The sequence below is a fragment of the Paramisgurnus dabryanus genome, chromosome 2, assembly GCF_030506205.2.
Source record: "Paramisgurnus dabryanus chromosome 2, PD_genome_1.1, whole genome shotgun sequence".
Classification (NCBI taxonomy): domain Eukaryota; kingdom Metazoa; phylum Chordata; class Actinopteri; order Cypriniformes; family Cobitidae; genus Paramisgurnus; species Paramisgurnus dabryanus.
In genome coordinates, this window is record NC_133338.1 from 49,145,298 (window position 1) to 49,172,923 (window position 27,626).

General features: G+C 37.8%; 1 protein-coding gene across 4 annotated transcripts in view; it reads right to left on the reverse strand.

The window, feature by feature from the left end:
- The window catches only part of sbf2 (SET binding factor 2), a 164,582-nt gene that overhangs the window by 113,471 nt on the left and 23,485 nt on the right, over nt 1-27,626 (reverse strand). For all 4 annotated transcript variants that reach the window (XM_065261509.2, XM_065261505.2, XM_065261504.2 and 1 more), the window contains exon 3: nt 5,504-5,641. In XM_065261509.2, the coding sequence (XP_065117581.1) occupies nt 5,504-5,641 (138 nt within the window). The remainder of the gene's footprint in view (nt 1-5,503; nt 5,642-27,626) is intronic.

Below are 27,626 nucleotides of genomic sequence, written 5' to 3' on the forward strand. Positions count from 1 at the left end.
GAAGACAATCAAATGACTTTCTGGTTTAGATCGATAGAGGGTTGAGTGATTTATGATAAAATTGTAATTTTAGCGAGAACTAATACTTTAGAATAGATATCTAATTATCATTTCCATTCAGCACCTATTTCTTCTTGCCATTTGAAAAGAAAACCATTTTAGGAGACCCACAGCGCTTTTCAATGATAGGCTATCATAGTCATTAAGTGAAAGGAGCTATCATGGATGTGGGATAAGTGTAGGAAAGACAAACAGTGTGGAGCAGACAAAAGCAGATTGATTCAAAGGTCTTTCTGGAGACAGTAAGGCAATGAGTCTGCGATTAAGAATGATGCTTTAATCTTAATGTGCTTCATGACACCACGAATGCTCTTCATGTGTGGCCGTCTCCCACGAGGCATAGCACTAAAGGCCACAACATAAATAAAGAAGATTAACGGTCTTAAACCGAGCAACAAAGACACAAAGAGAGATAGATAGAGAGGCGTATTTGACATCCGAAAGGCCAGATAGGAGGACAGTACCCGCCAACAGCTGGAGGTCATTGAATCTCAAACATTTCAATGTGTAGAAGTTCCTGCCAAGCAGTCTTGTTACATACCAGCGGTCTCTAAATGCAAAGATTTCTGATGCTTTCATTGACCGTTTAATTACAAATTCTTCGCTTGTCATGGGTTGGTTTATTTATAACTGGTCCAGTAAAGCAACAGGAAGTTGACAGGAAGTCTGCAAGTTGGCATCCGTGTAGATGCCTGTGGTGGACACATGGATTTATAGGGAATCTGCAGAGGAAACCTAATTACCCTACTAGGCTGTTAAACAGCAAGAGGTCTGCTTATGAAATTAACGTGATTCATGACATTGAAATGCTTACTAAAAATGCCAAATTGCCTCTTCTAGCACGCAGACTTTAATAAATGTGGAATGTCAGGATGTGATGAACCTCACGTAAAAAGACTTGATCATTATTTCCACAGGTAAAAAGCAGATGCTTCTCTATTAAGCAGGGTTCACAAGCACGAGTGATTTACATGTTAAGTCAATGCAAAGACGCGATTAGGCACCCTGCGGCGCAGTATGCAAGGAAGGCGTGGCGCATTGCGCACAAATTGCGCGCAAGTTGAAAAATCTAAACTTTGGCGAATTTCCATGCCGCGTTAACCAATCAGGACCTTGCTGTAGTAGTGACGTGATTACAGGAATCGCAGAAGCCCCTCCCATGATGCTAATTTCCGCGTGAATTTCTCGAATGACTAGAATTTCACGCGCAAATGAAGTGAGTAAACTCAAATGTTCAAGCATCCAACTATGCGTGTGAATAGCGCGTTTTTGCCGCCTCTACCGCGGTTGGTGTGAATGCACCATTAGCCTTTGGTGATCATTGGAAATCACACATAAAATATAATAATAATAAAAAAGCTTACTAATAATAATAAATAATATAATAATACAAAATACTGCTATTTTTAAGGAGACTGTTGCAACATCCTAAATGCTTTAAAGCTGTGGAGTGCACATTACTAAACATCCACTCCTCTTTGAAGGCATCTTTCAACGCCAGAGCAGTCTACAGTGGACTCACGCATATCATGACTGTGTTGGAATTTCAGCATCTTATGAAAACCCTTTATGAACTTTACAGTAATCATGCATGTGGTACAGATTACTGAGATGAAAGGGATTCAATAGGAGAGAAAAACACACATAAAACACTAACAAACTGCTTAGAGAAGAAATGTGGCCACAAGCGGCAATTTTGGAGGTCGAGCATGTCTATCATTGCACCACACAACAACAACAACAACGGAAAGACTATGTGGGGTTTGAACCTACATCCATTGGGTTATGAGACCAGACGTTTAACAGCTGCACCGCAACACATCCAACTTCTAGATGTTGAAGATGAAACATGGGATAAGAGACAACACAAGTAATGCATTGCATAGCTGACTGCATGAGCAGCGCAAAAGGTTGTGGGTTCAATCCCAGGAACACGCATAGTAAAAAAAAGGGGAATAACCAAAAGTTTCAAACTCATCTGAGAAAAATAAAACAAAAAGATCCCCAAAATGGACCAATTTCTTCTAAAGGTAATATGAAGTCAAAGCCAGAGAATGCACAAAAATAAAAAAGCCAATGAAACCTTAACAGGATTCACACCTTTAGTCCCCTAATAAAATCCAAAATTGGTGTTGGCAAATAGAGGTGTTGATAAGTGATGCTACTGGCTTCTTTGTGTGCCATCAGACAGCGACCTACAAGCGACGAGATGTTCAACCAGGCAGCAGGATGGTCCATAGGCTTATCTTACCGTGGGTTCACACCACCCACGTTTGAGGCATCAAATTCGCGTCTACCGCGTCTAGTTTAGCGCTTGAACAGATTGAGTTCACTCGTTTGATTCACGTGTGAAAGCCGCGCGTAAAATTCTAGTCATCGAAACATTCACGTGGAAATTCGCTTCATGGGAGGGGCTTCTGCGACTCTGCTCACTTTCTGCAATCACGTAATTGTTTTGATTGTTTAACGCTGTGCGTTTTTGTGCCAAAGTTCACATTTTTCAACTTGCACGTTTCCCACAGCAACGCTCAATTCGTGCAAACAAGACGCGCGAATGAGGCGGAATCGCGTGTACTGCAACACGCTAAACGCCTCATTCGCGCCGCAAGACATCCAGCCGCGCGTCAACGCGTCTTCACATTGACTTAACATTGAAATCACTCGCGCTTGACGCCTCTACCGCGGCTGGTGTGAATGCAGCATTAGTCCCAGACTAAAATGCATGTTTGAGCTACCTAATTTAAAAACAACTTACATTAACATAACTTAACATATATCAGTGACATTGATTTGTTTCAAGATGCACACCGGTAATGTTCTTTGTAAGGTACGTTTGTAAAAACGAGTGAAATGCCCCAATATAACTCAGGGCTAGTCCTGAATTAAGATAAACCCTGTCCGGGAAACCTCCCCTATGATATCAACCGGCAAGATTTAACTTTAAACAAACATAGCAACAAGAAAAACTGTAGAAATAAGAAAATAAAACAATTTAAAAGCTGGCAAAATGGGTGCTGTGGATACAGTCATTTTCCAATGATAAACAGTTCACTTACCGATTCTGTAGTAAGGGCCTCTGTAATAAATTATCCATGGCCGATAAAGTTTTATTGGCTGCTGGCAATCATTTTCTCATCTGTCCAACTGACATGTTAGTATGCTAGAACTTGTGCCACAGAGAAAGCGTGCCGAATTTTAACTTCCTTGCTCAAATAAAAGCTTTAAGATTCTCCTTTTCATAGCCTCGCCTCTGGCAGAGAATTTGATTAAAGGGGGGGTTAATGCTATTTCATGCATTCTGACTTATAAGCACAGTTAAAGAGTTGTAATCCTCATCCTAAACAAATGCAAAAAGTTTTAAAAAGCAGTTGAGCCAATTTCTGGGCCAAACTCACACATCCTCTTTCCTACAAGTTTCAAAAAGTTTTTTTTCAAACATGGGTACCCGTTACGTATTAGTGACCTCACATTTCTTGTATAGGTACTTTCCCTGGAAAAGCCCACCCACGTCAATCAGAGTGATAACGAGGACATTCATTAGCATTGCTCCTTCGAGTAGAAGTCGCAAGCATCACTGCACGCGACAGATTTGTTTTATATCAAGACTAAACAATGGCACAAAAGAAGAAGTGTGTTCTTGGATGTAGAATAGAATAGGAGAAGAAAGCCTTGTTCAGCTTTAAAATGAGGCAGTCCCAACCAGGTCATAAGTCACAGGCGGTAAGTAAAACTGCATCAAATCTCTGTGTTTTGTTGGCAATCGTGGCATAAGTGCATATAATGTAAACGGCACGAACATGTAGTGAATCATAAGTTATCCAGAGATAGTGGGATAATGTTTTGTGTGTTGCTTGCTCGTGACTCGCTCCTGTCTCGCTAAATCTGATAAACTAAAGACTCTTCGGAGATATAAAGAATGTAATACTACTCAATAGGTACTCAAGATTAAAGGATTAGTCCATTTTCTTAAAAACAAAAATCCAGATAATTTACTCACCACCATGTCATCCAAAATGTTGATGTCTTTCTTTGTTCAGTCCAGAAGAAATTATGTTTTTTGAGGAAAACATTGCAGGATTTTTCTCATTTTAATGGACTTTAATAGAGCCCAATACTTAATACTTAACTCAACACTTTCAATTTTTATCAACAGAGTTTCAAAGGACTCGAAACGATCCGAAACGAGGCATAAGGGTCTTATCTAGCGAAACGATTGACATTTTTGAAAAAAATATATACACTTTTAAACCACAACTTCTCGTCTAGGTCCGGTCCTGAAAGCGCCAGCGCGACCTCACGCAATACGTCATGATGTCAAGAGGTCACAGAGGACGAACGCGAAACTCCGCCCCAGTGTTTACAAGTGTGAAGAAAGAGGACCGTTCCGACGTTGTTGTATGTGGAATGATACTAATTAATGTCTTTGTGTCAGTTTATTGTTTACAATGGACAAATGTGCATTTTATATATGTAACACGTGACCTCCCTACGTCACCACGCATTTACGTGAGGTCACGCTGGACCGGACCTAGACGAAAAGTTGCGGTTTAAAAGTGTATATTTTTTATTTTATTGTCAAAAATGATAATTGTTTTGCTAGATAAGACCCTTATGCCTCGTTTGGGCTCGTTTAGAGTCCTTTGAAACTCTGTTGAAAAAAAGTGTTGAGTTAAGTATTAAATGTTGGGCTCTATTAAAGTCCATTAAAATGAGAAAAATCCTGCAATGTTTCCTTAAAAAAACAATTTCTTCTCGATTAAACAAAGAAAGATATCAACATTTTGGATGACATGGTGGTGAGTAAATTATCTGGATTTTTTAAAGAAAATTGACTAATCCTTTAACATGAGACGAGCAAAAACAGCATGTGTTATTGGAGCTTTAAACTTTTGCTGGAATGTTGTGTTAAATAATTTTTGGCCACGCCCTACATTGATTTATTGACCTATATCTTCTGGATGTCAAAATACATTGGGGCCATTGTTACCCTCAAAGGGTTAATTTTTTTACACATCTTTAGAATGACCATATCAAGCCCAGGTTTTTTATATGAATATTGACAGATAGTCTAGAAAAGTCACAAAATCTTATTGCACTGAGATGAAGGAAACCATGTTTTATAAAGAAAAGTGGCTTTGAGTAAGATTGACCCCAAGGGACTTATTAGGGTTAAAAAAAAATGACTTTAACGCACATCAGGTGATCTTTAAATTGTTTCCATTGCACTTTTGCAATATACATTTTTTTTTATTGCCTCAATATAGTTGTTGCAAAATTGGCATGTTTCTATTGGGCATATTTTAAATTCAGGTAATGTGAACGCAATTTATGTAACACAATAAGAAGCAAAGATACAATCATAACAAAATCAATAGCGTTCCATCATACGAGAAGCCAGGACCCCTGATGAGAGCTTGTAATGAAAACATGACCTCAATCTCACCTGCAGGTTGACCTCTGCCTCAAAGAACGTCAGACAGGAGCAGTAGTGCCGTTCTGAATCAATGTCTGTCAGCACCACTGTGAAGAATGTTGGGGGCTTCCTCTCACGAGACAGCCTCCATCCACCAGGCTGGCAAAACTGTCAAAGCACAAAAAACACAAACATTGTAAGATTGGACTGCACCCCGACATTACCGGAACATCCAATCAATAAAATAAAAGCAACAGGTACGTCTTGAAATTCCATAGGAAGTGACATCACATGCATGCAGGAACTTGAGAATCATTTTAGAACACCTGGCAATGTTCTGAAAGGCCTTACAGGAAAGGCGGTATGAGGCTGATGTGATACGTCAGTACAACAGGTCGATAGTATGTGATCGTGTGCAGGATGTGCCAATTCAGTGAGTACATCCTCTCATCAGAGGACAGGAAACAACACTGACTTCATTTCTTTAGTGCACCTTCCAAACCACCTCCTCTATGGATCTCATAACAAAATATAACTGTACGAGGTGTGACTGTATAATATAAAATGTATAAAAATTAAATGTAGAATAACTATAGCACATTAAAGTGAACAAACCTGCTAAAAAAAATACAGGAAACAAAAATAACAATCAAGTTACATCATGAAAATTATAGTAACCCTGCACTGTGCACAGTAGATCACAACTTAGGGTTTTTAATGATCTGCCAATGAACCAAGCAGGCTAAAATGACCGGATGAAAGAAACTCCCGAAAGAATTCAGCAAAACAGTGAAAGTGAATGTAATGAAAGGACTCTTGTGAAGTGAAGAGAGAAACAGACGACAGGCTGTGAGTAAATCTGTCGTGCTGATGCTGGTTTGGCAGATGCTGTGGGGTTGGGTGGCAAACATCAGCCCAAGTAGAAGAGAGATGAGGAACAGAGGCAGAATGACACGACACAAGAACGCCAGGAAAGAGATGAAAAACAATGTAGGAATCTGTAACAATGTGCAAAATAGGAATGTGGTGGAAAATTAGAAATTTTCCAGACCCCAATAAAATGTGTTTTTTATTAATATGTGAACTCAAATACAGTTATTTTAATAGAGTAGCTAACAAATATTTACTGTATTAATACTCTGCTTAATAAATCAATGAATAAAAGTCAAAGTGTGTTAGCTTTGAGATCATCTATATGTTGGCATACTCCTAAACATCAAGCTGAATAAATAAGCTTTTTTTTATTTATGGGATGTTAGGATATGACATAATCCATATGAATTATTTGAAAATCTGGAATCTGAGGGTGCAAAATAAATCTAGATATTGAGATAATCGCCTTTAAAGTTGTCCAGATTAAGTCCTTAGCAACACATATGATGAACTTCTTGATAAAGTTTTTGGTACATTTATGGTAGGAAATTTAGAAAAAAATAGTTTTGTTGCAAAACGAGATAACTCCGCTCTTAACATTTTTGTCAAAACATGTTTATTATTATGTTATCATGTTATTATTTTGTTTTATGGTGCTACTTAGCTGTATTTTTTAAGGTATGAAGGTTTAAATCAAAACAAACCAACTGCAGTTGAATTGATATTAATTGGAATGCACAACCAAAAAACGAGATTTCTGAAAAATTAAAAAAACGGAGTTATCTTGTTTTGCAACGAAACTCTTCAAAAGATCTTTACGTAATATCTTAATGATTTTTGGCAATAAAAAAATCAATAATTTTGACCTATACAATGTGTTGTTGGCTATTGCTACAAATTAAGAGTTTGGTTCCAAAACAAGATAACTCCAAACATGTTTATTATTAAGTTATCATGTTTTTATTGTGTTTTACTACTTAGCTATATTTTTTTTAGTTATGAAGGCTTAAATTAAAACAAACCAACTGCAATTATTTGTTTTTTTTTGTTATTTCGTTTTGGAACCAAACTCTTCAAATATATCCCAGATAGCAAAGTTTCTGGCACAAATCTGGCTTACATTGGGCATTTATGGCTAAATTTAGGCTCTCTTTTGTTCACACCTTTGTGTGAAACAGCTTTCGGGGGAGTTGTGGGGTGAGGCTAGCCAGCCAAAAGCAAAAGGTACATTTTTGGCTGAGTCCTGGCTTAAGTGTGGTCTGCCAGAAAATAGTAAATATCTGGCAGAGTTCTGGCTAAGGTTTGGTTGGCCAAAGAGTAAAAAACACACCAAAAAGTTTTTGTAAATGTAAAAAGTCTAAATTAAATGGCTTTGTCATGTCAAAAACCATTGACAATATTTATTCATTAAATAGCAGACACTTTTCAAAATCTATTTATATAAAATCATATTTACAATTGATAAAAACATCAAAGTTAATATTTAAGAAAATAATAAATATGTTTATCCTTATTAAAAGACGAAATGTAGAAAATTTTATTTGGGGCAGTCAATCCAAAGGTGTCAATATACAAACAATGCAATAAACAGATAAATTAATAATTCAGTCTGCACTAATATACATCAAACAAAAGTATTTTAAGTATGTGTGCTTGTTTAAGTCTTTTTAGTTTTGTATTTTATTTTTTATAAATAAATAAGACTTTACATTAAATTGTGTTTACAATTAAAAAATACGACTAACTAATACTAATATTTATTGGTGCACTTTCGTTTCTAAAACAATGACATATATTGCAATGGATCTTGGAAATAGTAGTCATTTAACCTCAACAGCGTTCAATCCGCCGTGGAAAATGGACTACCTTTCCCATAATGCAACTGGTCATGATCAGGAACTTCCGCGAAATTCAAACCCCCACTGTGTACTGGACGGAGGACGCGCGATCTTTTGTCTTGTGGAGTTTTATATAACACAGTAAGGTAAGTTATTAAGATCTTTTTCTTTTAAATCCACGTAGATTGCACTTTTTTGTTCTACAGTGCGATACCCAGTTGGTTTTCCTTTTTGTTTGTTATTCTTTTCTGTGATGTCGTGTAAGTGCAAGTATTTTATCATCAGTCGCCATTTAACGTAGCTAACGTTAAACATGCATGTTTTTACAGTAAGAGAAGCAACATGCATGACGGGGATGATAAAATAATCAATGAGAAGTTTGAATCTTTAAAAATAAATTAATGCTGAACCCCCAAAGAAGCCAAACGAAGATGAGATGTTTTCTGTACCAAACCACAAATCAGCATTTGCTAGTAATCATAACAGTTACAAAGTGACTAATTCCTACTTTTTATATCTTAGTAAAACAATGTTTTTGATATTCTAGAAAGGCATGTATTCAAGTTTTAGCTTAATAAAGATGGTTTACTATGATCTCTTATTCTCTTCAGTCCTTGTCAGTGCAGTTTACAAGATTGTGTTGTTAAAAGGCCAGATTTATTTGCTTTATTTTATGGTGTAACATAACCAACCCCTGCTTGAAGAATAACCACATGCTTTTGTAAAGGAATTTAATATGCAAGAGTCATGCATTTTGTATGTGTTTGTTTTAATCTTTTATTTTACAGTATAAAGTTTAATTATATTTGCATTTTGTTTGCAGAAGTCATGTACCACACTTTGTCAACAATAAATGTTGTTTCTGCAATCTGGATAAAGAATAATGTGAGTAAAGAATAATTATGAGGTTAATAAACCTAACCGTTTAAATAATAAACATGTGTATGTGTTAAGATGTTTGTGTTTGACTCCTCTATTTAATAGATATTACTGCCTCTTGGAGAACAGCCGACCGTACTCCAGACAGAGACAGACGTGAGGACATCCATTGCTTTTGTAAAGGAATTTTATACCCAAGAGTTATAAATGTTGTCTTTATTGTTTGTCTTAATCTTTTATTTGACATTTTAACAATATAAAGTTTACTTGTACTTGTTTTTTGTTTGTAGAAGTCATGTACCACACTTTGTCAACAATGCATGTTGTTCCTGCAATCTGGATGAAGAATAATGTGAGTTTAATACTTCATTTAAAATGTAATAGTTTAAATATTATACAAATGTGTATCTGATCATATGTTTGACTTCTCTATTTAATAGATATTACTGCCTCTTGGGAAAACAGCAGACTGTACTCCAGACAGAGACAAAGACATGAGGACATCCATTGCTTTTGTAAAGGAATTTTATACCTAAGAGATATAAATGTTGTCTTTATTGCTTGTCTTAATCTTTTATTTTACCTTTTTACAATATAAAGTTTACTTATACTTGTTTTTTGTTTGCAGAAGTGCTATACCAGACTATGTTGTTCCAGCTGTCTGGGTAATGACTGATGTGAGTTTTAACTTCGTTAAAAAATGTATCAGTTTAACAGAGTAAACAAATGTGTGTGATTTGATTTTTGACTTCTGTATTTGATAGACATTACTGCCTCTTGGAGAACAGCAAACCATTCTCCAGACAGAGACAAAGACAAGGACATCAAAACAGAAAATGAAGTAAGATGATGTATATTATGTTCATTATTTATCTTTGTGCAGTTTGATTTGATGAATTACATTATTGTCTATATCTAATTTGTTAAGTCTCTTATTAGGGTAATTTGTCTAATATTCATATAAGTTACAAAAGCACAAGTTTTGGCTTAAAAGTGACACCATGTTTTAAAAATATTCCAGGTACTTGATCTTTGATTGTTTGGAGTGAACGCTGGAAAATAATGAAGCAGGAAATGAAAATGCTTGACTAAAACAATTTTTGTACTTGGTAAGTGCTTTATTTAATTGGTAATTTAGAAATCCTTCTGGAACTCTGAAATCTGCAAACATATTTTTTTCCCATGTCTTGAATTGAATGTTAAAAGTATCAGTTCTTGGACTGGCAGTGTGTACTATATCATTTTTGTCCTTACTCTTATTCATTTTATGTAAATGTATTTTCTAACTGTATTTTATGATTTTTTTCTGTAGGCTGTAAGAAGTCCTTTGTGTGCACAGACATGACTGGAGATTAAAGTTACTAAATGTTGCTTTTTTTCTAGCTGGTGACATAACATGGTATTATTTTCAAATGTATTTATCTAATACACATTTGCACATCTGTAAACATTAATTTTATATTGCATGTTTTTATATTTAACCAGTTGTTGTATATTGCTTTCTGTTATTACATCTGTTTTTTTTTTTGCCTGTTTATTGTTTAAAACAATTAAGTTAATGTTTCTCTGTTAGCTTTTATGTTACTTTGGCTATTTCTTTGCTTTTATTTGATACTTCTACTGTTATTTGTTTATTTGGCAGAACATTTGACATTTCATTTATTTTGCTGTTATCTGAAATTATTCTTGTCAGCATCAATAAAACACTATATTTGCTTTATATCTGTGTTTTTCAATTATACATTTTACGGTATATAAATATATTTTGGTCACTTTGTGGCTATTTTCTGGGGCATCTGGATAAGTTGTGGGTGGGTTCTGGGGTAAATATGGTAATTTTGGTTATTTTCTGGGTTACATTTGGGGTTTCTGGAAAAGTTGTGGGTAAGTTTGGGGATAAATGTGGTAATTTGGGCTCTTTTCTGGTTGTTATCTGGAGATTCCGGGAGAGCTGTGGCTGATTTCTCGAGGTGTGAAAGGGTTGCGGCTAAATTATGGTCTGCTTTCGGCTAGATTCTGGATTACTTAAGGCAAGCAGCTCTGGGACCAATCAAGGACCGTAAGCCGTGGCGGCATGTGTGCCAAAAGAACAGCCTGAACTCAGCCATTTCTGGCCCTGAAAAATTTTGCTATCTGGGATCCGACAGGTTTTGTGGAGCAGTGTCACATATAAATGGGCTGTTTTTTAGTGATACACCAATATCACTTTTTCATTTCCGATCCGATACCAGAGAATTTGAACTGTATTTTTCTTTAATAATTTAAAATTGCACACACACACTCTGGGCTCTATCTTGCACCCAGCGCAATTGACTTTGTCAGTGACGCATGTATCATTCATATTCTGCACCGGCGCACAGCGGGTTTTTCCCGTCACAGACGCACGTCGGCAAACTAGGGAATGAACTTGCGCTCCCTGGGCGGTTCAGCGCAAAAAAGAGGTGTGTTCCGCCGCAAACCATCCCTGATGCTATTTTCCAGTTTCAAAAAACAATTGCGCCACTCACCAGAAAAAAAAAGTTTAAAGTCAGTGGCGCGTTGCGCGTTGTTCATTATGCTATTTTAAGGGCGCATGCTTGACCATAATGTATAGCGTGCACAACGCGCACACACTTTGCTTATCTAATCTACACAGATGCAACAGTTATTTTTGCAAATCATAAATTGTTACTCTTAAAAATATTAATACACGAGATAAGGGGAATCATAGTGGTGAGCATTGTGGTGATAGTTTTTATTTATTGTGTGGCTGCGTTAAAAAATTATCATGCAAATAACAATTAAAATATTTTCATAAGTTTGTTGTGTGGCTGTATTACGTTTATTTTATGTAAATAATAATTAAAATGTTTTCATAAGAAACCTTAATGTATATGAACTTGATTTGTAAGAGTACTTTGGGGTTGGACCTTGCTTGCGTTTCTTGGGTCCGATTTCAAAGCCCCCAAACCCTTTCAGCGGTGAGGGTGGACGCAGCGATGTCCTCTGCTGGCGTCAGGTCCTGAGGCAGATCCACCTCCCGTTACACGGCGTGCCTGATTTATGCTGGCAAGTTTGGGATTCCCCCGTCTCCTGACATCATTGTAGCGTTTGGCGCAACGATGGGGATGCCAGCTGATGAGACTGTGGCTATTTCCTCTCACGCCTGTTTAACCGACGCTGATTTGGGCGGGTTTCTCCTATCCCCATACAAAACAACTTCTGTGTCTTTGACTAATCTTACAAGTATGTCGGTCTCCTCGGCTGTAAACCGCTCCTGGCGTACGCCTGGTAAATCCGTCATAATAATAGCAACTCGCCATGGAACTTGCGCCCTTGCATTTAAAGGGAATGTTGGATGACGTTCTGATTGGTTTATTTGACGTTACGCCCAAACCACACCTATGAATAATGAACCTACTTCAGACCAACCCCTTATTGATTTGCTCCCGGCACAAGAGTTATTTCTCACGCCGGGAAAATAGCAACAGCGCCCAAGATCCGCCCACAAACTCACTTGCGCGTTGCGCTTCGCACTTGCGTTTCAGATCGTTAAAATAGGGCCCACAATGTTAATTGTGTATAGTGCTTTCTGCTACATCTAGTATAATTTTTTATTTAAAAACCAATAATTTAAAATGATTAACAAGTTACAAGAACATTAGTAATGATTAATTATGGCAGTGTTTAGGATAACATATAATAAGTTCGTTTGATCAAATAAGTATGTTAAATATATTTTCCGGATTTGTGCAGATCTCGCATGCAGTATTGATGCACCTAAATCATCCTGTAGGCTACGCTACGTTTATGGGCTTCCTGGGTGCAGAATTGATACACTTGAATCACCCTCACATGGGAATCCTCGCACTGTAATGAAAAGTTTATAACTGTTAAAACACAAAGGGAATAGATGCGTCAGCTGCTCAGCACATAGTGAATTGCATTCATCCAAGAGACTTTATAAAATTAGATCTTTAAAATGGCCTACAGTTATCTTGTGTGTGTGCACGTGTGTGAATGACGTGTTTCATCGGTCCGCTTCACCAGTGGATAAACCAAGTTGCAAGTAAGTTACAGAGTTTCCGTGAACTTAGCGTAAATATATTTAAATGTGCGTTTGTTCCTTCACATGAAGCTATCAAGTGTATTAAGAACAGGGCTCAACATAAAGGACATAAAAGCGTGAGAGACGTTTGACCCAGTAAAAAGTATTGTCACTTGCCCGATCGGGCCAGTGCTTCTCTCTCGGTCACTAAAATATATTTTCATCAATGTATATTATTTAACATCTTGAAAACAGAAATTTACTTGGGTAAAACACAACAAAATAAATTATGCAATATTTTGCACAGTTTGCTGTCAGTTTACAGGTAAAGCAGTAAAGTTGGGAGCCTTTTTTCGTTGGAACATGTCTGTTGTATATGTATACAATTATATATGACTTTTGAATTATTATTTTCAAATATGTGACACTGACATTTTTTTATTGGGCAGGGCAAGTGAAAACCTGAACCACTGGCCCAAATTTAAATTTAGCTTGTCAGTAACAACCACGGGTAACGCACAGTATCGGAATTGGAACGGTCCTGTTAGTCCAATATCCAATCCAGCCAAAAAAGCCTGGATCAGCCCCGATACCGATCCAAAATATCAGATCAGTGCATCCCTACTGTTTTTATAACACAATTTTCAACCAAACATGGAAAACTTTTATGCATTAAAAAATGCATAAAAAGTTTCCTGTTTTTGGTTAAAATGAGGAAAACCTTGAATAAACGTAGACTACCAAGTAGCAAAACATGGATCACAGCTGACATAACATATGAACCCTTCAACATATTTCTCCACAATCTCCTGTTTTAATAAGAAATGTCAACATAAATAAAAAAGTTATCTTGCTTGAGAACTGTCTCCATTTGAAAAATGTTAAACTCATTAACCAACCTCACAAATCAACTGACTACATGACTATATGACTACAGTAGGTGTTAGACAGTTTCCGATTGACAGCTCCGTATGCAAAAGAGATAAGACAAGTGGGTGGAAAGTGATAACAAAGGGTTTACAGGACAAGGATCAAGAGAGAAACACACAGATAGTGAGAGAGATACAGAGTGTGCTGGATTGACCTCAGGGCTTGAACCAGGATGTTAGCATCCCGGTGCAGCCACAATAGAAGGCAGGAAATCTGGAACGCAGGCAGGCGAAGACGGAAGAGTGGGATGCTTCTTTCCCTTGTCAGATTGGGAAAGCATCCAGGGAAATTATAGAAAAAAATGAAAATATTCAAAGTATGTGATAAATATCCAGCCAACACCAGATAAACAATCAGAGTGCGTATGTGGGATGATGATGTGGGACAGCAATGCCACACTGTCCCAATATGGACTTCAAGCAGAGTTATGACGCCATATTTAATACTGTATGAAATAAAAACATGGCTCTGAGATGGATATACAGTCTAAATGACAGACATAAAAACAAACTACATGAAAAATCAGCTAAAACCAGCATAAGCTGGTGACCTGGTTTTAGCTGGTCTCCAAGTCGGGTTTTAGCCGGTGTAGCAAACTGGTCTAGATGCGTTTTGGTCATTTTTAAGATGGTCATGCTGGATTTAGCTGGCCAGGCTGGAAGATGAGATGACCCCCCAGCCTTGCCATGCTGGGAGGACCAGCTAAAACTAGCTACTTGATCCATGATCCTTTCCATAATATCAAAACTGACCACAAAATTGTTTCACACTAAACTTAAAAGCACTAAAAACATGACTTTATTAAACATGAAATGGAAAAAATACTGCATGGCCCTTGGAAGCTAAGGTTTGGTCAAATAAAATAAATCGCTAAAAGCAAAGAAAAATAAATTAAAACAATTCAAGAGCAAAAATTTAACTAAACTTGAAAAGACAAATTGAAAGTAAATGAAAATTAAAACCAAATTAAACTAACAGCTTTGGTTTGATTCACATCAAGTTTGGAACTGACAGGTCCATAATTGTGAAAAAGCAATTGTGTATTATTATGTTTAAGCTACATCAATACCCTCGCCCCAATGCCAGTTATGATTTGAGTGGCAGAGGATCTTGGGGTCTGGCGTTAACTCAAACACTACAAAACCCAATCCTCAGTCTGAACTGTTCTGCACGTGCTGGGTTTGGAAAGAACATCCAGACGAACAACAACTGTTTAACTGTAGTAAAATAAATCCTCACATATCAGTCTGAGCTTGCCAACTCATTGGGGGGGAGCACTTCACCAGTAAATACTAGCCTAAGATTGACAAGACCACTAAAGTAGCCTAAGAAAAGAAGATTGGTGGATGGAGGACAGGATGTTTTACACATGCTGTGCAATGGCTGGTTATTAAAGTTACTTATATAGACCCAGGTGCTAGTTTAGAGCTAAAAATTGTAAATGGACTGCATTTATATAGCGCTTTTAACAGACCTATAGCCATCTAAAGCGCTTTACAATTTGCCTCACACTCACACATTCATACACCGACGGCGGTGTCAGCCATGCAAGGCGCCATCCAGGTCGTCGGGAGCAACTGGGGTTAGGTGTCTTGCTCAAGGACACCTCGACACTTGGTCAGGTGGAGCCGGGGATTGAACCACCAACCTTCCGGTTTGTAGACAACCTACATGAACCACTGAGCCACTGCCGTCCCTATGCTAGTGTTGTTGCTGGTTCGCAGTTGGATTGACTGGCAGTCCTTCTAAGAACCGATCTCCCACACCATCAACAATGTCGGATGTTGCACTAGTATAATATACTGCACCATCAGTGGCTTTCGTAACTACATTGGCATTCAAAGGTGGCTAAATCAACGTGTACGTGCAGCTCGAAGTAATATATATATAAACGAAGGTTGCAATTTGAGAATAACCGCATGGAAGAACACACAGCCTAGTTTGTCTCGTACATGTAAAGCAGACGTTTCGACGCATACGAACTGCAACAAATTAAAATGCATCTCCTGGGCCACATACAACATTCTCCTGTAAGCACATTCACAACCTACGTTTGATGACGAAATGTATACAGACCCTCGCATATGGGTAAAAATTGTGATAAAACGATTCAAACGGTTAATATAATTAATTACATGATGTGCCGATTAATTAATCTAATTAATCACATTTAATCGCACATAAATATTTGCATGTAAATGAAGAAATTACCCACAGATTGAATAAAATTAAGAGTACTTTCCATGTTTTTGCCTGCAGTTTAAAGTAAAGAAATTGAGTAATCAAATTTAAAATAATACTGCATACTAGGGATGTGCATTTATGTCATTTTTTCATTTCAATTAATCCATAGGTCTGAAGAACGAATACTCAATTAACTGGGGGCGTGGCTATCAAATGGGCGGGGCATACACGTCATGGTGAAAATGAAAATATTTTTATGAAAAACACTCAAATAAAACTTAATTTTGAAGCAACTATGACAGAACAATAAACACATACTAGATCATAAATGAATTAACTGTTTTAACAGAAACATCTGATAGGAAAAGCTGCGTGATGAAGTGAAACTAAGGGGCTGGACACACCAAAACTTTTAAACGCGGCTGAAAACGCCTTGAGAACGCCGGATGCCAGCTGTTTTTCAGCTGAGTGCCAGCTTTCTTCAGCTGAGCGCTTTGGTAGCTGTGATACGTCAGCTGCGAGCCGGTTGGTTGCTGTGGTAATGTCCCGCCCCTCCTCCACTGTGATTGGGCGGCCGTGTGAGAACTGACATTGACGAGCGAAGCTTTTCTCCCCAAGTTGAATCTCTTTCAACTCTCGACGCTCAGCGCCGAGCGCGGAAAAACCGCCGAGCGCCGGTTTTCAGCGCGGAAAAAACCCGCTAGCTGCTGGCTTATTTGAAAAACGCCGAGCTTCCATTGGAAACAATTGAAAACATGCGCCGGCCGCGGGCATAAAAGTTTTGGTGTACACAACCCCTAAGGGTTAATAAACACAAACCGAAACGCTTTCTATATGACGCACTCTACATAATATTAAGCCTTTATACAACATAAATGTATTAAACAACGTGCATCTAATATCTGCACAAAATGCAAGACTTCAACTAAGTTATGTACAGAAAGTTTAACTTCCGTTGTGGATGTGCACCCCATCATATACAGTGCACTTTTAAACATGTCCAGTCAAAGCATAAGCTTCATAAAATTAAGCAACTTGAAGTCTTTTGCTATTATTTTAACGATTAGCTGTGTTGTGTGACTCATACCTGTTCTCAGTCAAGATGTAAATATCCCAAAACCGGATAAAACCCACCGCTGACATTTAATCTTTTTTAAATATCTTTCCAAACATCCCCAGCGTCCAAGCCTGGAGAAAACAATGAATATTGCAGTTTAAACTCGTATGGCTCTCTGGTATCTCTTGACATTTGATGTTTAAATATGAGATGATTACCCATTGAACTTTTGACGGCGCTGTACATTTTGCACCTGACTGACTGTATTTCCAAAATCACGGCATCCTTTTAAACCGCATTGCCGCGTGGCGGGTGCACATAATTATCTGTTTTTTTTTAATCATGCATGGTAATGTTACGTCATACGCCGGTCTGCATAGCTCAACACGACGTCAAACACGCATCTCCAGTGTGTCCAGTCTTTACTAACACAGGCGCTTGTAACGCTAACCAGACATCCATATGCCACCATAACTACCAATAAATAAATAAACCCACATGATCATCGTTTTCGTCATCGATCATCGAAGGCAGAGTACTCGTGCCCATCCCTACTGCATACACTGTAAAAACTATGTGATTTTAAGCTATATCAACATATGTTTTTTGTGTTATTTTAAAGACACACATTTTAAGACCAGGAATTTTATTTAGTGCATATCTCTGTTCAGTTTTCAAAGTGCCGACAGTGAAGTCTATTCAACTAAAGGGGAATGCTCCATCCTTTTATAGCCTTGATTTCCACACTGCTGCTTCCTCAAATCCATTCCACTTGGCTCATTCTGAGTCCATATAATTAATACTCCATTTCGTATTTTCACCACATTCACCCCTCTGTACATGCCAAGGTAAATGCAACTTTTAGGCTATAAAATAAATTGTTTAGTTAAAAGGCACCAGAATACAAGCAAATTGCATCTACTCATTGAAGCCGATTGTGTAGTGGGCAGCGGTCCGAAATGTGGTGCTTTCGTACTTTCGGCGACCCGAGTTCGATTCCCGGCCCGTGGTCATTTGCCAATCCCATACCCCTCCCTCCTCCCTGTACTTTCCTGTCCTCTCCTCATTCACTGTTAAGTAAAAAATCAAAATGAAAAATTGCACCTACTCCAGTTTTCTTTCCACATTTTCGACGCTTATGCTGATGGAGCATTTGTGCGGATGTCTTTAGATATAACTTCTTAAACAGCGTGTGAGCACTGCATTGAGATCTGTTTCGCGTCTTGCGCTTAGATATTTAAATTGGCAAGGCTTGAAAGCATGTGAAATGACAAACTTTTGTGACAATGCAGAACTGTCTTGATCGGATGTGCATTACAAATTGTAACGCATTATTTTAATTAATCTAATTAACGTTTTAAATTAACAGCCCTAGTAAAATGGAACTATACCTCAAGTTTTAGAAAATACTAATCAAAAAATTTACTTAATGCACAAGATCAATTAATAAATATTATGAAAATGTATGCATGTAACATTGTTGCTAAAAATAGGCTATATCCATAAAAAACTGACTCGAATGGTTACCGAATGACATCTAAAAACGCAATGATTACTTTCTAATGGCAACCCGATGCATCAACACATGCGAGTTGCTAATCTCTGCCTGCACTTTAAAAGGTCGCAAACAATTCTTGACCGGCACAAATCAAAGTTACAGCCTTCGGGAAACATAAATGTCTAGTCATGTGAGACGCCCTCTTTGTGCTCCTGGAACCATGAAACAGCTGAGTCATATGAAAGAGAGGACAGACCTTTTCCTTAAATTAGCTCCAAGTCAAGTGACAGTGGAACTTAGTAGTGTTGTGCTGCTGTGATGTCACAGGGCTCTTGGTAACACTCCCCGGCCCGTCGACCACAGCTTCTCATTATGTGTGAAATGAAAAGCACGTCCACTCAGCGAACAGACACAAGATCTGCGGCTTGACCTGTTAGGAATCGTTTCGGTGGTGAAATATGGAGGGCAGAACAACGACATCAGATCCTCATCTGCCTTGTGCTGTATTGCATTACCCGATTCTCTGTTTGACGGCGACCATAAAAGGCATCGGCCAGCTGCCCCAGTTAGAGGACAAAGAGAAGCAGAGCCATAAGTTAGTAGTTCGTAAGTTACAGTACATATAGTTTTACAGCATACATGTATCCAGCACTGGTAATACTGCCAGGTTACGCTAAGCGCAAATTATAAGACAGTAGGTGGTCGCTCCGAGCACATTTACAGACTCACTGTTCCTTTTATTTAGGTTTACACAACTAACAGTGTGCTTCCATTACAATGTTTGTGAGATTTGTTTGTCTGAAGCTTAAAAAAGAGACTGACCATCATTCAGCATGGCTCTGTGCAAAACAAACTATAATATTAGGTCACCGATTATGGCACCATCCCAGTGACAGCTTTTGTATCATTTTTCTGATGTCTGAAAAATGTGTCTGGATATGCAACTTACTAGGTTCAGAAAAAAAATGGTAGCACCAATTAAAATCATCTGAAAACACACTTAAAGGTGCAGTGTGTAAATTTTAGCAGCATCTAGTGGTGAGGTTGCGAATTGCAACCAACTGCTCAGTCCACTGCTCACCTCTCGCTTTTGAAACACAGAGAAGCTACGGTAGCTGCCACCAGACAAACATGTCTTAGTCAGAGACAACTTAGTAAAAAAAGTTTGTCCGTTAACTCTTTCACCGCCAGCGTTTTTAAAAAAAGTTGCCAGCCAGCGCCAGCGTTTTTCATGATTTTCACCAAAGTTTAATGCCTTCCAGAAAATGTTCTTCTTTAAATAAATAAACATACAATATACCAAATGAAAGAACAGACCCTCTGCTTTCAAACAAAAAAAACCGTTTCATCCTACCTTTAGTGGTTCTTTTGCAATCAGCTTTTGAATATGGGTAGGTTTTTGCAAAAACACCATATTTTGAGCAAAAAGCAAAAATAATTCCATATTTGTGACGGACTTTTCATAGAGATCCCATTCAGACCGATCTTTAAAACAGACACGGACATGCAGCAGCTTGCCATAGGGCAATACTTCCGGAAGGGCGCCACCTGGTGGATAATAGCGGTATTGCGGAAAGACGGAAAATCTCGTCATTGGCGGGGAAGCGTTTTCTCTTAATTGACGAGATATCTCGTCAATGGCGGGGAAAGAGTTAAGAGCTTCTGTAGAAACATGGCGGCACAACATGGCGACTTCCATGTAAGGGGACCCTCGGTGTATGTAGATTAAAACGTCTCAATCTAAAGTAATAAACACATAACGGCTCAATATGAAAGGTCTTTAAACACCCCTGATAATATAGATTTCGGAAGTACATATAAAGAGATCCTTCTAAAAATGACACACTGCACCTTTAAAAACCACATATTATGCCCATTTTTACAAGATTTAATATGATTCTCAGGTGTGTCTGTGAAATTTCAGCTCAAAATACCCCACAGCTTATCTATTCTGGCATGTCCAAAGTGCCCCTATTTGGGGCGGAGCAAAATAGCGCTATTTTCATGTGTGCACCTTCTAAAATGCGTGTATAAATTTTAGTGGCATCTAGTGCTGGGATTGCGAATTGCAACCAACAGCTCACCCCTCAATTTCAAAATGCATATGGAAGCTGCAACAGGACAAACATGATGTCGTCTGAGACAACGTAGGGAGGAAACGCGCTCTGAAGAACAGTTTGTCCATTTAGGGCATGACGGCCACTACACACGTTTTTAATTTTGCGTCTTTCCATCGTCCAATCAAATAGGGGTAGAGGCGGGCCTTACGTTGTGGTGACGGAAGTTTACAGTAATTTGGAACAGCCGGACTGCATATACAAGGTCAGAGCAAGCATCCTCTTTTTAAAGCTTCTGCTAATATGACAGTAAACAGCAAAAGAACCCTCACGTTTCAATATTTGATTGGCTCGGTGGTTGCCTAGCAATATTAAAGTGACCAAAAAAGGCATTGCTTTTCCAAGCGTTAAAACGTGTTTGGTGTGATTGGCCCCTAAGAAGATAGTATCTTTATCCACATTAGCTCTACAACTTGCTGACAAACACATTTAGAAAGGCTTTTGGATAAAAATAAACCAGTCAGTGGCCATGGGTGGGGCTTTATCAGTGTGATGTCACATTAAAAAGAGAATTTAAACAGCATGTCGAATGATACTGCTTTGGTTTAATGGGGATTAAAAAAGAAGGAGATGGTGGATATTTTTCATTATAGGGTTGTTGTGTTCACACACTGCTAAAACACATTTATGTACAAAGGTTTTGCACAATATGTGCCCTTTAAAATAATATATTAATCTTAATTAAAAGTGTATCTGAAAATAAAAGTACAAGTGATACGGACTGAAATATTCATAAAAATTGGTCATCAAAACTTTCTTGTGTAGGTCGACGACAGCAAAAAATCTCTCAGGAAGGTGAAAGGTAAGACAGAGGACAGAAGCATCAACAGCGGTGGTGGCCCTCGGTCAACACTGTACAGTTTTATCAGACTAAACAGCAGGCAATGCAGAATCCAAACACAGGAGAATCTATTTCTGTCTGCTAGGCCACGGTCAACCATAGACCAATAGTAGGAAATGCTCAGCCGGGCCAAGATGAAGACCCCATTCTTCTCATTGAATGTGTTAAATTGAAAGAAACCTGGAAGCCTCCCGCAATGAAACTTCCTGAGAACATCTTCAAGGTCAAAGAAAAAAAATGTTTTCATGGCCCCATCCATTAACAGCAAATACGGACCTGGTGTCATTTTAAAAAAAATAAACCCCTGCTGGAGAACCAAAATTAGACCTTAAACTGAGACAATTACGTCAGTGTTCACATGTCTGACCTGATATTTTCTAAATTAAGCTATAGTTAGGATATTTCATTTGGTGTGTTACGCAACACCGCACATATGGTTTACTTTAGGGACAGATATTTTTAGTTGGTCAACAGGGATCCTTAAAACTTTGAGTCATCGGGGTGTGCAATGCGGAGATGCTAAAATGTCAATTGACAGAGCTGTGATTTCACGACCTGTAATTTATTGAGCCGATGACAATTCCTGCAGCTCAGAAATGCAGAGAAAATTGGGAAACGGCATGTCCCGAATCTGGTGCGAGCGTAACGTGTCAATTATCTCAACATTTTCCCGCGCATAGCTCATTCAGCTGGCCCTGTCGCGCTCTTCATTCGTCTACCCCTTTAGGGAGATTTCCTCACTCGGGGGGAATTTTTCAGCCTTCTTTTTTTAACATGATATAAATTGAAAACACACTGACATTTAAATGGATGAATCTCAGCTTGAAATGCTTTGAATCTAAACAACCCAGACACGCAAACAAGCAGTAATCCTTCGAGAGCAAAGTGCGCTAACGCTTTAAGCATTTTGCTTTCGGTTTGCATTCCCAAAAACGCTTCGGGGGAAATACATTAAACAATCGCTGAACTTCCCGGCACTCATCGGAAAACATCATGAATTTTAATCTACTCCAAATAAATGATACAGGTACGAGCACGTCCCTAACAAAAACAAAAGGTCAGCTAAGGTTTATAGAAATGTTTACTATTACTATTAATGTTTACTTAATCTATTTTACCTATACAAACACACCAGTTTTGTCCGTTACTGTTTAGTGTCTGGTAAGGATTTAAATGCACGAGGGATAAGATAAAACCAATTTGAATCAAAGCCAGAGACAAAGCAAGAACAAGCACCGTGCCAAAACAAAACTGTCAAAGGTGTGGCAGGGTCACGTTAAACATTTCATTCAATCATTCCAGTAATACTAAATTCGAACTTTTACTGGAACGTAAAAGTCATGCTTTGCCATAAATTACATTTTAAATCATTTGTCGTATCACCTAACAACCTAACGTTCAAACAAATGCAACAACATCAGGATTGTTAAACTTCACAAGCTTAACAACAAACACCAGCTTTAGTGTTTTGACTGGGTCGAGGCACAATACAAGTCTACGTCACACAGCTGACCCCTGCCTGCGAGGAGAGCGATAGCGCAGTGGGTACAGGTGTTTCCTGCGGTTTACAGAGTTCGACTCTGTCCCCAGCCACGTTCCCCTCTCTTCCAATCAGCTATCTGCCTTACGCTTATGTTTTTCAGATGACTAAACAACAGTCACGAGTGGGTCAATCTTCAGCAGGTTCTTGACAGGAAGGAAAAATGACCCTGTTTTTGAGCAAAAGGGGGAGTCAACACAATAGCACTACATTACAAACACTTTTTATAAGCGGTCACGTTGATTTTGATGACATGGATTTAACTAAAAATAAACAAGCTCATGAATAGCTCATTGGTAGAGCATTGCGTTAACAGTGCAAAAGGTCATAGGTTCGAACCCAGGGAACACACATACTGATAAGAAATGTATACCTTGTAATGCACTTTGGATAATGGAGTGCAAATTTTTGTAGGCCAACACTGGAACCCTCGACAAAAAAAAAACATCAGGCTTTTGGATTACCACAACAAATAAGATCTGTGTTAAACAAAAGTTAAAGACACTTACACGTTTTATCCTACAAGACAATCTTCACAGATGAACACTACATTTATGAATTTTGAAGTTTAAATGCGTTTACTGAAAATGAAAACCTAACCTTGGTCTAAAAGTGAACTAGACCACAGCCACACGACTCCAACGTCATCACCACCAAGCTTCTGACAACTTATTTACTAGTATGTTTCCTGTTAAGGAAATACTCTGTGGATGAATCCTTGTTGAGAATTGGGCACATGTTGCGTTGTTTTTAAAATCCTCATGCATGATGACATTTATTGGACCCAACAACAACGTCTGTAGTCCCATGTAGCAACTTGTTAGCAACCACCCTTTTAAAGACACGTAAAAGCTTTAAAAGTCACGAGTGAATCCATTACTGCTGTGTTTTATGTCGTAGAATAAAGTATCATGAAAATATCTTGGGTTTGTGTTAACCCAAGATCGTATTTGAGGCAATTAATCAAAATCTCATTCAAAAACACCTTAACTTCGGGAGGATGTAACCGAAGTGCAAAATGCTAACTCGCTTCCGGGTTTTGCCTACAAAAATATGTCATTCCCTGCATCTGCCAAATACGCAAATGTAATGTAAATGTAACCAGAGAAGAGAAATGAAGTCTTGATGCAAAACTACACTGCATGCTGCAAGTTGAAGTGACTGGAAGTAGAGGAAAATATCTGTATAACTAAATAACAAAATACACTTTATATTACTATACAAATTATTTATTAACATAAATACATATAAATGTATATTAATAATTTATATTTATTCAAAATGAAAGTAAAACATATTACTGATACAGTATTATGTAATAATGTAAATATAAATATAGATTTGTTTTTTTGTTTCCTATTTTTTTCCTATTTATTGATTTTTACCCCGTTTCCTATTTAATATAGATTTTTTTACTTGTGTATTAAAAATGAAAGTAAAACAGATTATTGGTGTAATAATACTGATATGGTACTATAAGGTAAAATATTATAATGTAAATTTAAATTTAGATTTTTTTCTGTTTCCTATTTGTTCCTATTTATTGATGTTTACCCCGTTTCCTATTTAATATTATTTTTTTACTACTTTAACAAGTAATGAGTAACTCAATACACTCCTAAAACATTCGTTACACAAAAATCTTAGTGGATTAAGATTTTACAGCCTATGAAAAGGCAAGAAAGCTGTAGATTTTGAATGTTTATATCTTCTGTATGAGAGTTTTGTGTTTTGGACCATACCCGTTTATATTTATTCTTAAAGGGGACATTTCACAAGACCATTTTAAGATGTCAAATAAATCTTTGGTGTCCCCAGAGTATGTTATGTGAAGTTTTAGCTCAAATTTCCATCTAGATAATTTATGATAACATGTTCAAATTGCCACTTTGTAGGTGTGAGCAAAAATGTGTTGTTTTGGGTGTGTCCTTTATTATGCAAATGAGCTGATCTCTGTACTAAATGGCAGTGCCGTGGTTGGATAGTGCAGATTAAGGGGCGGCATTATCCCCTTCTGACATCACAGGGGGAGCCAAATTTCAACGACCAATTTTTTTCACATGCTTGCAGAGAATGGTTTACCAAAACTAAGTTACTAGGTTGTTCTTTTACACATTTTCTAGGTTTATAGAAACACTGGGGACCCAATTATAGCACTTTTCACTATTTTCATGATATGTCCCCTTTAAGGCTAACGTAATTTTACTAAAAGGAAAAAAGTTTAATTTTATGGGGACTTTAAGTATATAGTTACCATCTGCATTACTCTTAAACATACAGATTTGGCCAAGGTGCCATGCATAATGTTTAGCGACATAACTGCTTTCCAAGTCAATAATCTCACAAAAGTAGATGAAGGTACATTTCTTCCTCACCAAGCAACGGCGTGAGCCAATGTAAATGATGGCCACTTTGCCACATGTCAGAGTCAAGGATGCTTACAGAGACACGTACAGCATGTGCTAAGTGCTGTGACTGACTCTGAGGGCCATTAATTCATGGAGGAAAGGGGGGCAAACATTCAAATGTACACAAAGTTAGACAGTATGTCAAGGTTACCTGAGTGTTTGCTTGTTCGCTGGTGCTTTTTATCTGAAGCAACTCAAGGTTCAGCAATTGCAATGACAGTCCCACAGGCAGCTTCACTCATGAACACAATGTTCACAGGGGATCCTGGTAATGCTCCAACATCACACAATGTGCTAATTACACAATGACTTTCAATGGGTGGGGATGGTAACATTTATTAAAGTGACATAAAGTTAGCAAACCTTGATGTACTTGATAAAATGATAAATAAATATTAAGGTTGTCACAATTTATTTAAAATCGTAAATCAGACCATTGGTGCTGTTGAAAAAGCATCTCAAGGTGAGACCTCAATAATCCGGTTTAAAAAAATGCATGCAGGGTGCAAGCTCTAGTGTGCACCTTAGGTCTATAAAATAATAATTACCATATGCATCTGTGTTTAAACTTATTAATGGACAATCGATAAGCTACGATTGATTATTTAATTGATGATTCATTGTTAACATCAGCAAATCTCATTTTCACTTTCTATAGGGTCACAACAGGTTCACTTGTGGTCCAAATCTTATAGCTGCAACTTCTTTAACCAACACAGACTCTTAATTAGCTTCTCTCCGACAGAAACCGGAAAGACTGGGAATTGTTTGGGTAGCAGTCAACAATTTCTTCAGGGAATCAGACGTATGGACACACAAGGCAATCTCAAGTACTTGAGCTGATGAGCGAATGTCTCATGTTTAAGTGCATCTTTACTGTAGTTTGTTAAATTCTGCGATCTGATTGGCTGGTTGAGAGAGCTATGGACCCTTTGTTAATACGCTTTCCTTTGGTAGCCGAGCTGAACAGAGACAGCAGGAAATAACACAGCTTTCAGAGCATGGCTCTGGTCCTTTGTTTCATTATGCTTTGCCAGGAACTGCAAGATAATAATCAATTCAAGGGCCACATAGCTCTTAGCGGTCTTACATTGCAGACTGACATACAATACAATAAAATATACTAGCTACCTTGTGAATAGGCTTTAATTTTGTTTTAACTTTTTTTTATCTGACTGGACCCAACATGCCATAGTACAATACAATAAATTAAAATGAAATAAAATTGCAGTAAAGAAACACTGAAATATTATCAAGTATCAACCTATTAGTTTTTGTTAGTTAAAATCTTTAACGCGTCATTGCTAATGCTTTTCCGGTGATTTGTGAGTCTTTCTGCATCATGATTAGCTGATTACTCATGAAAAGACCTTCCTGACAAACACATGAGTCTCCAGTACAATACTTGGAAGGCTTGTTGGGACTGGGAATGCGGTTTTCTTTTTCTTCCTCTGTTTTACAAACACCATAAAAACAAAACACGGGGAGACGTGAGGATTAGCCACGCTCGCACCTTTGCCCCCCTCAACATTGCCGGAAGCGGGTCACAGAAACTCATAAGACCCACTGCAGGTGACATCACAAACATTATTTGACATATGTCATATATTACCCTAAAACCAGAGACAAACAAAGCTATTGCTTTGCAATGAAAGTTAAGTATTAATATTATTTATGATTGTTTAGAATCACATTCTTTATTTTAATTTTTCTTTATGTTATTCTTATTATCAGTATTGTTGAATGTAAAAAATACAAATCAGGGCTTGACATTAACTTTTTGAGGAACTTGTCCTTTGGACAAGTAAATTTGTGTTTCACTTGTCCATGCACAAAAGTCACTTGTCCGGGGAAAGATTTATAATATAATGTATTTTTGGTGTTTTGCTAATCAGTGGCGGAGCAAGGGATTTTTCATAGGGGTGGCCAGGCAGGGGCCAGCAGTTACTCTGGGGTGGCAC